The sequence below is a fragment of the Diceros bicornis genome, chromosome 3 (genome assembly GCF_020826845.1).
Source record: "Diceros bicornis minor isolate mBicDic1 chromosome 3, mDicBic1.mat.cur, whole genome shotgun sequence".
NCBI classification, from domain to species: Eukaryota; Metazoa; Chordata; class Mammalia; order Perissodactyla; family Rhinocerotidae; genus Diceros; species Diceros bicornis.
Window position 1 is genome coordinate 7,204,282 of NC_080742.1, and position 12,028 is coordinate 7,216,309.

At 34.4% G+C, this 12,028-nt stretch overlaps 1 protein-coding gene across 2 annotated transcripts in view; it reads right to left on the reverse strand.

Moving 5' to 3' along the window:
- CDK13 (cyclin dependent kinase 13) overlaps nt 1-12,028 on the reverse strand; it is a 115,183-nt gene that overhangs the window by 34,831 nt on the left and 68,324 nt on the right. For both annotated transcript variants that reach the window (XM_058570643.1, XM_058570633.1), the window contains exons 6-7: nt 2,512-2,701; nt 1,437-1,493 (exon numbers count right to left, since the gene is read on the reverse strand). In XM_058570643.1, the coding sequence (XP_058426626.1) occupies nt 1,437-1,493; nt 2,512-2,701 (247 nt within the window). The remainder of the gene's footprint in view (nt 1-1,436; nt 1,494-2,511; nt 2,702-12,028) is intronic.

A 12,028-nucleotide genomic window follows, 5' to 3' on the forward strand; every position in this document is an offset into this window, starting at 1 on the left:
CACAGCATGGCCGCCGACAAGTGGTGTAGGTTCGTGCCCAGGAACCAAACCTGGGCTGCCAAAGCGGAGTGCTGCAAACCTAACCGCTAGGCCACAGGGCCAGCCCCTGACCACAGTTTCTGAGGTGTTTCATAGAACTCTAATGGATCCAAAACATACATTTAAAAACTTCTAAACACTAAACAAAGAAAATAATTTTCAGGGCCGGCCCCGTGGCTTAGCGGTTAAGTGTGCGCGCTCCGCTGCTGGCGGCCCGGGTTCGGATCCCGGGCGCGCACCACCACACTGCTTCTCTGGCCATGCTGAGGCCGCGTCCCACATACAGCAACTAGAAGGATGTGCAACTATGACATACAACTCTCTACTGGGGCTTTGGGGGAAAAAATAAATAAATAAAATTATAAAAAAAAAAAAAAAAAAGAAAATAATTTTCAGAATGTTAACAGGCACTGCAAGATTCAAAAATCAACAGATTTTTCACTCAAAAATTCTAACAAAAGAAGATTTTTTTCAACTAACCAGAAACTGGCAAAAGTTCAATGAAAGTAAAGCCCTATTTCTAAGAATTCCAATTAACAGAGATTTCATTATATTAAATTATGGTTACACTAAAGAAATTACAGAATTGCTATACATAAAGAATTTCAAAATTAAATATATATCTATTACATCTGAAAATAAAGATTCAATGCTGTCTAACAGGAAAGGAATGGGCTAAACTAGAGCTTTACTCAACTTAGTTAATTCCATAGTTTATTTATAGAAAATCAACTTCACAAAAATATTTTATTTTGAAATTCCATATTAGTTCTAATCATATTTCACTACCACCAGGCACAAAAGGAGCTAAGTAGGATACACAACTCAACCTTAGACAAAGAAGCTCCACATGGAGAAGTTATACACTGAACTTCCTCACAATAGCTTGTTTAAATAAAAGGTTGGAGGGAGTTAAAAAACAAACAAAAACAACTGTAGATACAACTATAGTTACAAAAAAAGAAGTCCAAAATAATAATCAAGATAAAGTTTACAAATTTAAACATGCAATATGAAAAGCATATAGTAAGGTCTTTCACTAAACACAAAAATTACAAACATCTTAATGTCTAGATCTGCATTAGAAATTGAAGTATGAATTTTTAAAAAATTCATAAGTTCACTTAAGTCACATTTTAAATGGCACATTATTAAAGAAATTTTATTTACCTTTAAGTGTTAAAAAATTAATTATTTTTAAATTGAGATAAATGTATAAAACTTTGTAATTACATTAGTCAACCCAATATGGTATAAAATTTCATTATTTCATGTTTTTAACCATGAAATATAAACTTCTCTTTTGTGAAAAAAAATAAACTGTCAATAAAGTATTCTTAGTATAGCTTCTAAAACTTAGTATAGCTACTGTCTACAATATTTGAAAGTCCTCTTACCTTTCTTCTGAGCTATATAATCGAGCAAGTCCAAAATCTGCAAGTTTTATCTGCCCTCTGGTGGAAGGAAGATGAAATGAACAAAAGGTATTAGTCTACTCTGAACTGATCATAAACATTCATAATCTATTCCTAGAACCAATCAAAAATACATTTATATAAACTTTAAATTTGATCACACTGCAGTACCCAAGGTCCTACAAGGAAAGGCAAGTAGATAAACGCACAAGATAAAATAAACAATTATTTTGTTTTGGATAATTTCAGCTATCATTATTATTATACTAGTACTATTATTATTTTTACTACTACTATTATTATAGTACTAGTTTACAATATTTCAGTACTATTCAGTTCCTATTTAGAAAAGTACACTTTAATGGAAATAAAGCAAAATGAGGTAATTTCTACTACTTAGTAATAAGATAAACTACTTGTTCAATTCAATAATGTTCAAGAACTAAATTACATCATTTTAAATTTATGTTTAATTTTCCACTTCTCAGAGGGGCTAGGTGTATAGAATACTTTCTACTAACTAAAATCAGGACCAGGTATATTGCACTTAAACTAACAAATAGTACCAATTACAATAAAATTATCAGAGTTCAGGTTATGCTGTTAGTAAAATATTTAACTCTAAATATGTATGTATGTGTGTGTGTGCAGGTGTGTATGTGTGTGCGCGAATATACACACTTCAAAAAAAGTTCACTTTAAAACTGTGATGACTGCTTTTAAAAGAATTCTGAATTTAAAAAAAATTCTAAAATCTACTCTTAACCTAAAGCTGAAATCATATTATTATAAGAAGACACATTCACATTATTTGGAAGAATACCAAACTTAGCAAGTCAACTAAGTATTATTTTATGTACAATACGAACTATTATTGGAGGTTAATTAACTCAAGTATATTTAACACAACTTCAGATACAGCCCAAGCTGTGAAATTGTTGATTATGTTAAAACAGTCTGAGCAATGAAATAACTAAATTTTAAATCCTTTTAACATTATATAACATTACATTATATAACATTCATTTTAAACATATATATCAAACTCATATCATACCTGTTATTTAGAAGAATATTTGAACATTTAATGTCTCTATGCAAAAAGTTCTTCTTGTGACAATAATCCAGACCTTCCATGAGCTGTCTCATAAATGACTTTATGTGATTTTCATTAAAATGAACCAAGCCTGATTCCAGTAGTCCCATCAAATCATGGTCCATATATTCAAATACCAGATAAAATGCACCTAAGAACAAGAACAATTAATACATTAAAGTCTTTTATTCTTACAACTTTTCTATAAATTCAAAAGTTTTAAAAATAAAAAGCTGGGAAGAAAATTAATCCTTGAAAAGAAATGCTAGTTTTTCACTATAATAACATTCATCTTTCTCTCTAAATTTAATACCAATAAATGCATCCCAAGGGAACATCTAATCTAATTTTCTTCTCCTAAAGAAAACTGTTACGATATAAAATCAACCTTGCTGATTGCCACATTGCATAGTTTCTGGGTGTGATTAATGTAAAATAAATTCTTAAATGTTTTACATATCAAACACACTGTTTCTCAGCAGAAGCTGAATAAAATCAGTACAGTTCATCAAAGAAAATTTAAAGATGTTAAAAGAATTGCTTTTAATAAAAAAGAGTCTGAGCCCAGTTGGACTTTAGATGACTTCTATTAAGCCTTCAATAAACATATAATTTAATTCTGTTTATACAGCTCCAGAGCATTTGAAACCATACAAATTACAACTTTATTTTATAAAATCAGCTTAATCCTGCTACCAAAATAGCACATTGCACATACACAATCATACTTACCAGAGATTCAAAAGTCTTAAATAAAATTTGCACAAATTGAATCCACAGCCACATCAAGAAATATCCCAATCAAGCAGAATTTAACTCAGCAATTCAAGAATGGAAAAGCTAATAAAATTCAACACATCTGGGGCCGGCCTGGTGGCGCAGCAGTTAAGTTTGCACGCTCTGCTTCAGCGGCCTAGGTTTCTCAGGTTTGGACCCCGGGCACGGACTGATGCACCACTTGTCAAGCCATGCTGTGGCGGTGTCCCATATAAAGTAGAGGAAGACGCGCACGGATGTTAGCCCAGGGCCAATCTTCCTCAGCAAAAAAAAGGAGGATTGGCAACAGATGTTAGCTCAGGGCTAATCTTCCTCACACACACACACACACAAAAATCTATCTAACAAGCAAAAAAACTATTAATATGCCAAAAAAGGTATCTGAAGAAAGTTCACAATCAGTTCCTAATTAAAAACAGAGCAAAGATCTCATAGTAAATTTGCAATAGAAGAATTCTTTTTAAAAGTTTATAATGGTACCTCTCTGAAACCAACAACCAATGTCATATTTAGTAGTAAAATGCAAGGTGTTGTACATTAGACAAAAACGTTCATTATTACTAACTTTTCTCAGTAAGTAAAATTAAAGACAAAGTGTAAATATTGAAAGAGACAAAAAACACAATTATTGGTAGATAAGATGAATATCCTCCTGGAAAATCCAAAAGGAAATCATATAAAAAAAGCAAAAAACAGGGCCGGCCCCGTGGCTTAGCGGTTAAGTGCGCGCGCTCGGCTGCTGGCGGCCCGGGTTCGGATCCCGGGCGCGCACAGATGCACCGCTTCTCCGGCCACGCTGGGGCCGCGTCCCACATACAGCAACTAGAAGGCTGTGCAGCTATGACATACAACTATCTACTGGGGCTTTGGGGGGAAAATAAATAAATAAATAAAATCTTTATAAAAAAAAAAAAAGCAAAAAACTTGATCTATGCCAGAAACAATTCATTAGAAAATAAAATTTCAATGATTCCACAATAGAAAAAAAAAAAAAATACTAAGGGCCGGCCCGGTGGCATAGCAGTTAAGTGCTCGCACTCTGCTTTGGCGGCCCGGAGTTCACAGGTTCAGGTCCCGGGCGTGCACCGATGCACCACTTGTCAAGCCATGCTGTGGCAGCGTCCCATATAAAGTAGAGGAAGATGGGCACAGATGTTAGCCCAGGGGCAATCTTCCTCAGCAAAAAGAGGAGGATTGGCATCAGATGTTAGCTCCAGGCTAATCTTCCTCAAAAAAAAAAAAAAAATACTACAAATGACTAGGAATAAACTTTAAGGAGAATTATACAAATTCACTAAGAAATATCAAATTGTAAAATTCTGTATTTTAAAGCAATTTTAATAAAAGGACCAATGATTTGTTCTCTTTTGCTGAGGGGACACTTAACAAAATAATTCTAAAATTTACCTTGAAAAAAACAAAAATCAGAGAACTAGCCAAAACATTTCTGAAAATAAATATTTGCCCTACCAGAAATTAACACGACCTATCATTCTATAGAGACAGTAAGAACAGTGTAAAATAACATACACCAGAAAACAAATCCCAAATATACATATCTTATAATTATGAAAACATCCATTTTAAGTCAGCGAAGAAAAAAAGAGGCAAAATGGTATTGGGACAAATGTGTAACCCCATTGGGAGATGGGGAGTTTTGCCAAAGACAAAATTCATAAAATACTGACAGATTTCACTAAACAAAAATTTAGAGTCATGCACATAGGAAAACGATATGAAATAAAGGTAAAAGGCAAATGACAAACTGGGGAAATATATTTGTAACACATAACAGACTAACATCCTTAATAAAAAACAAAGTCTTAGGGGCTGGCCCGGTGGCGCAAGTGGTTAAGTGCGCGCGCTCCGCTGCGGCGGCCCGGGGTTCGCTGGTTCGGATCCCGGGCGCGCACCGACGCACTGCTTGGCAAGCCATGCTGTGGCGGCGTCCCATATAAAGTGGAGGAAGATGGGCACAGATGTTAGCCCAGGGCCGTCTTCCTCAGCAAAAAAAAAAGAGGAGGATTGGCGGATATTAGCACAGGGCTGATCTCCTCACAAAAAAAAAAAAAAAACAAAAAACAAAAAACAAAGTCTTACAAATCAGTACAAAAAAAGACCAATCCCATGACAGAAAATGATAAATAAAATGAACTGTCAATATGCAAAAGAATGCTTATGTCAAAAAAAAAGACATGAAAAAATATTTAGTCTCACTATTAATCAAAATATATAAATCAAAGCAACAATATGTCACTTTTAAATAAAGGAAAAGATCAGAAGAAAGACAGTACATAGTATTAACAAAGGTGTGAAGTAAACAGACAGTTATAAAGTGCCAGTAATAAACTGGTACATTTACAAAATATAATTTGGCAATATGCATCTTTTACATACCCTTTTACATAGCAATTGCGTTTATAAATATTTAGCATAAGGAAATAATAGATTGCAAAGATTTAGATATAAGTATGTTCACTAAAAGCAAGGTAATAATAAAAATATTTAAAAGACATTAAGCAAAAAAACATCTATTTTATTATGGTACATCTAAACCATACCATGCCCTTTGAAAAATATCATAGAGGTATAATATTGATGTGGAAATGTATTGCTGATGTTGAGTTAAAAGTAAGTAGATTATCAGATACTGTGTATCTGGTACATCTATCTCACTATCTTAGATGGTACTAAGCAACACAGTAAGATGAGAGAAAGCATTCAGAGTTACACAATCCAAAACAGTTGCTACTAGCCCCATGCAGCTATTGAACACGTGAAATGTGGCTAGTCTAAATGCACTGGAAGTGTAAAACATACACTAGATTTCAAAGACTTAGAACAACAACTACAAAAAGAATACAGACTAGATTTCAAAGACTTAGAACAACAACTACAAAAAGAATATAGACTATCTCAACAATTTGTTATATTGATTATACACTGAAATGATCTATTCGATATATTGGGTTAAATAAATCATACTAAAATTAAGAGACTGGTTTTTTTTTAATGAGGCTAACAGATGATTTTAAATTAATATATAATGACTTGCATCCTATGTCTATAAGACATTACCGAATTAGAGCTATAAGAATTGAAATAGGAGAGCTAAAACTATCTCTATATGCAGATGACATGATTTTTTTGGTCTCTGAAAAGATAAACATTCAATGAAAAATTATTAAAAACAGTAACAATTCAGAAAAACAGAAATAAAACGTATAGTAATCATCAAAAGTTAAAGTTAAAAGTTAAATGATAACCAGTTAAAAGATAAAATGGAAGACTCCATTTATATTAAGAAATTAATTAATTAAATTTTTTAAAAATTTAAGAAATGTGCAAAATCCTTCAGAGATAAACTATAAAACCTCCTTACAAGGCAGAAAACTATACGAACAAATGGATACATTCTTAGATAGGAAGGCTCAACATGACAAAGATGTCAATTTTCCCTAAGTTAATTTACAAATTAGGGCCAGCCCCGTGGCTTAGCGGTTAAGTGCTCGCGCTCCGCTCCTGGCGGCCCGGGTTCGGATCCCAGGCGCATACCGACGCACCGCTTCTCCGGCCATGCTGAGGCCCCGTCCCACATACAGCAACTAGAAGGATGTGCAGCTATGACAGACAACTATCTACTGGGGCTTTGGGGGAAAAAATAAATTAAAAAAAATTTTTAAAAAAATTTACAAAGTAAACACACTCAATTTTTTAAAATATCTTATTTTTTTCCTACAGACAAGTTTATGTTATATTCACATAGAAAAAAAACTAAGTAAGAACAGCAATGAACACACCTAAAAGAGAAAAGGGAGATGGGCACTAGGCTCCTCCAGATATATCTAAGACAGTATAAATTTCTATAATTAAAAAGTGTGATAACTGGTAAGTGAACATGAAATAAAACAGAAATCCAGAAATATACCCAAGTATATATAGAACTTTAGTAACTGATAACGATGGCATATCAATTCAGCAGGGGAAGACGGACTTATTAATTAGCAATATTGGGACAACTGAATAGCCAGATAGAAACAGATAAAACTGATCTGTTCCTCACAATAAATAACAGCATAAAAAGCAAAAGAACCAGTTCTAAATATAAAAAATAAAACCACGCGGGGCCGGCCCGGTGGCGCAAGCGGTTAAGTGCGCGCGCTCCGCTGCGGCGGCCCGGGGTTCGCTGGTTCGGATCCCGGGCGCGCACCGACGCACTGCTTGGTAAGCCATGCTGTGGCGGCGTCCCATATAAAGTGGAGGAAGATAGGCACAGATGTTAGCCCAGGGCCGTCTTCCTCAGCAAAAAAAAAAGAGGAGGATTGGCGGATGTTAGCTCAGGGCTGATCTCCTCACAAAAAAAAAAATAAATAAAATAAAAAAAAAAAAATAAAACCACGAAAGTATTTTTTTAAAAAAATGTGAATTCCTTAATAACCTCAGAGTAGGGAAAACTTTCCTAAGCATCAAACCAAGAAGCAATAAGGGGAAAAGACTGATCACGTGACTATGTAAAAATAAAAATCTACTGCATGGCTAAAAACACTGCAAGCAAATTTAGAAGAATATAGCAATCTGGAAAACTTTCATCTGCAACTTATATTCCAGATAAATGATTAGTATCCATTATAAAAGGTCTCTCTAAACTGAAAAGAAAAAGATTTAACCACCTTATAGAAAAGTGGACAAAAGAAGATAACTTGAAAAGAAAAGAAAAGGCAGCAGCAAACTGCCCTTAAACCAATGGAAAGCTGCTTAATAATAAAAATTTATTTCTCAAACTAAAACTTCACCACCACAACAAACTGACAACAATACAAAAAGTATCACAACCAGACTCTACTGGCAAAGCTGTGAGGAACACTCTCAAACAATGCTAGGAATTTGGCAATATCTAGCTTAATCACATTTAGCATTTCCCTTGGACCTAAGAATCTCAATTCTAGAAACCTACCCCAAAAATTCACTGACAAAAATACAAGATGATGTAGGCACAGGGCTATTCAATGCAACATTGTTTCTAATAGCAAAAGACAGAAAACAAGGCAAACGTCTATCAGTAGGAGACTGACTGAATAGACTGTGGTACATCCACACAACGGAGTACTAGGTAGCCACAAAAAGGGATGAGGACAATCTCTACTGGCTGTGGAGTAATCTTCAAGATATATGATTAAATGAAAAGAACCAGGCACAGGAGAGCACTTATTAATATGCTACCTTTTAGGGAGAATATGTAAGAAAAAAAGCTGAAAGAATGAACTAAATACTTAAAAAAAAAAAAAAAACAACAGTTGTCCATGAGTAAGGGGAGAGAACAGGAAAAAGAGGAATGGAAATGAGATTATTCTGAATGTGCCCTGTTTTATAGTTTTGAGTCTGGAACCATGTAAATGTTTTACATAATTAAAATACATCATTAAACCAAAAAGGGTAAACAAGCAATGCCTAAAAAATTGGAAACAGATGAATCTAAATGTGTACCAAACTGGCTGCATAAACTGTCTATGCTACAGTATTTTGAGTATATATCCCTAATGCGGTATATTCTAAGGACAAAAAGAACCACTAAGAAATCTTAAACTGGATTCAGCAGTCTTCTTAGTAATTAATATTAGCATTATTATCTTGAAATTATTACATATGTATGTATATTGTAGGATAAACTATGTTAATACCTTAGGAACCAAGCCTTTTAGTATAAAAAAAAGACAAGTATAAGATCAAAAAGACATAAAGGCTGGTAACCAGCCTCCAAGATGTCCCCCAGTGATTCTCATCTCCTGGTATCCATGTCCTCCCACAATGATTCAAGGATGGTCTGTGTGACCAAAAGAATACTGCAGAAGTGATAATGTCACTGACTACCAAGGCTAGGTCATAAAGACACTGCAGCTTCCATCTTACTTTCTTGGATCATTTGCCCTTGGAGTAGCCAGCCACCAAGCTGTCAGGATAGTCAAGAAACTGTGGAAAAGCCCATGTGAAGAAGAACTGAGACCTCCCACCAATAGTGAAACTACAACTTGCCAGCCATGTGAGAAAGCCACCTTGGAAGCAGATTCTCCAACCCTGGTGAAGTCTTCTAGTAACTACAATCTCAGTAACACCTCACTGTAATCTCACGAGAGATCCAGAGCCAAAACTGCTCAGCCAAGAGGCTCCCAAATCTCTGCCCACAGAAACCTCAAGATATAACAGTTCCCAGCATTACCTCTGAAGTGCAATTGCCAAACAACTGAACTCACACCTAAATAAGCATCTAGATCTAATTTACCATTTATAGGAAATACGAAGGATAGAAGAACAAGTTAACACCAAAAGGAAGCATTTGGCCAAATCCAAAATGCTGCCTATTCTTCAATAAATAAATGGAATGAAATTTTTAAAAGGCAAGAGGAGATACTATAGATTATAAGAGACTTAAGATAATAATTAACCACATACAACGTGCAGATCCTATTCGCATCCACATTAAAAGAAAGCAACCATAAAAAATATTTTGGAGACAACGGGATAAATATAAATATGGACTGTTAGATGATATAGTTATTGCCAATTTTGTTAGGTTTAAGGCCTCTTTCTTGTCATTTTTCTTTTTACATAACCACAATTTCATTACCAATTATAGACAGATAATCAAGTGTTTATGTTTACAATATGATGCCTGGGATTCAGTTAAAAATAATCCAGCAAAATAAAAACAAGTAGGGAAAGATAAATGAAACAAGATTAGCAAAATGTGATAATTGCTAAATGTGAAGGATGAGGAAAGACTGGTTCATCATACTATCTTCTCTACTTTTAAGTATGTCTGAGTATTTCAGTAATAACGATTTTTTAAATGTCTGAAACAAAACTAAATAAATAAAAATTTTAGGAAGCTTTTGCATTATCTTGAATTAAGGGATCTATTTATTGTTCCCATATTTTAAATTTGGTTTTTATTTTTATCAAAGTTATATATTTAAGGCAATGTTTTCAAACTGTGGGTCATGAAATCAATTTAGTAGGTCATGACCTGCATTTTAAAAAAGCGTCTTATACTGCTTGATATTTTTTCCTACATTGTATGTAAACATTAATAAAATCATATGAAATAATATTTTTTATAATATAGCACGCCAAGTGAAATTTCATTTTGGTAGGAATTTATATAAATACATATGCTTAGAAAAATGTCCCAAATCAAATTCTAAGAGCAGTTTTATCTCTGTGTGAGCAGATGGGTGAGTTTTACTTTCTTCTTATGCTGCCATTTTCTGACTTTTCTACAACAGAAATAATAATTTTTAAACATATTAACAACTGTGTCTAATATACAAATTGATAAGGAAAAAATAAATAACTCAACTGAAAGAAATGGTAATGTCACAAATAAAGAATGCACACAAGAAATCAAAATGGTAAACACATCTAAGATGCTCCAAACTTCACTAGTAATCAGGAAAGTACTAATCAAAGAAACAATGAGATACCATTTTTACCTATCAGACTGACAATATCCAGTGATGTCCAAATGAAAGGAAACTCACATTGCTACAATGTTTTGCCGAAGTAATTTGACTATCTATTAATTAAAAATACAACTATCTTTTGATGTTTGGAAGTAAACCAAAGGAAATAATAGCACCAGTATGCAAGTATACATATATAATGACATTTCTAGCAGTATTGTTTTTAATGGAAAAAAGGTGGGAAAAACTGAGTGCCCATCGAGAGAAATGGTTGAATAAATCTGGTATATCTACACTGTGGCATTTTATACAATTATGTAAAAGAAAGCTTTATCATCTAGAGATTTGTTCTATTCTTTAATAAGAAAAGTAAAATACAAAGTAAAAAAACAATTAGCACCAAGGACTTCCAGTTTCCAGTCTGACACGTAAGGAGTTTGGAAGTTGGCACACCCATTCTCACAACAGGAAAACAGCAAAACAAACTGAAAATCAAACTGAAAATCAACAGAGATCTATCAGAGAATTGCGGTCATAGCAAACCATGCACCCAAAAATTGGTGAGAGAAAGGCAGATACAGATCAGAACTCACCAGAGCAGAAGCCCAGAAGCAGAAATCTCCACAGGAACCATTACCAGGGTAGGAAAGCCTAAACTGTAATTGACAAATTGCTGGAGGCTCAGTGTGAAGGAGTCTGAGAGTTAAAAACTCCAGGGGACCCAGTCTTAGAGAGGCCCCCACACTTTTGCAAGTTTTACCATCAGGAACCCTATCAGGTTAGCACGCTAAGGATCAGAGAAAAATCATACTGTGTTTCCAGTAAGTGGAGGGGAAAAGTAGTCGTGATGAAACAGACCCAGAGCATTTTGTTCTCAACAAGGCCTGCCCTCAAGAGAAACTATTTTACCAGAGGCTAACCGACTGGGGTTCTACAGGAGCCTTACTAACCTGGCAGAAAGGAATATCCAGAACTCCAGAACACTCTAGTCTTTGCCTTAGGGCAAGGAAACACTCAACTCCAGCATCCTTTAGCATACCTGTCTCATTTAAGAGGAAAAAAATAAGAAAACTGAGAAATATGTCTGAAGGACACAGCCCAAGTGATACAGGCTCACTAAAAAACTGAGACCAAATTATATAACTACAGAACATTTCTCCTCCCACCATAACTTAGCATCATATAAATAGGGCTCCTGTACACTAACAGGGGCATACAACTGAAAGAACTGCACATCTCAGACC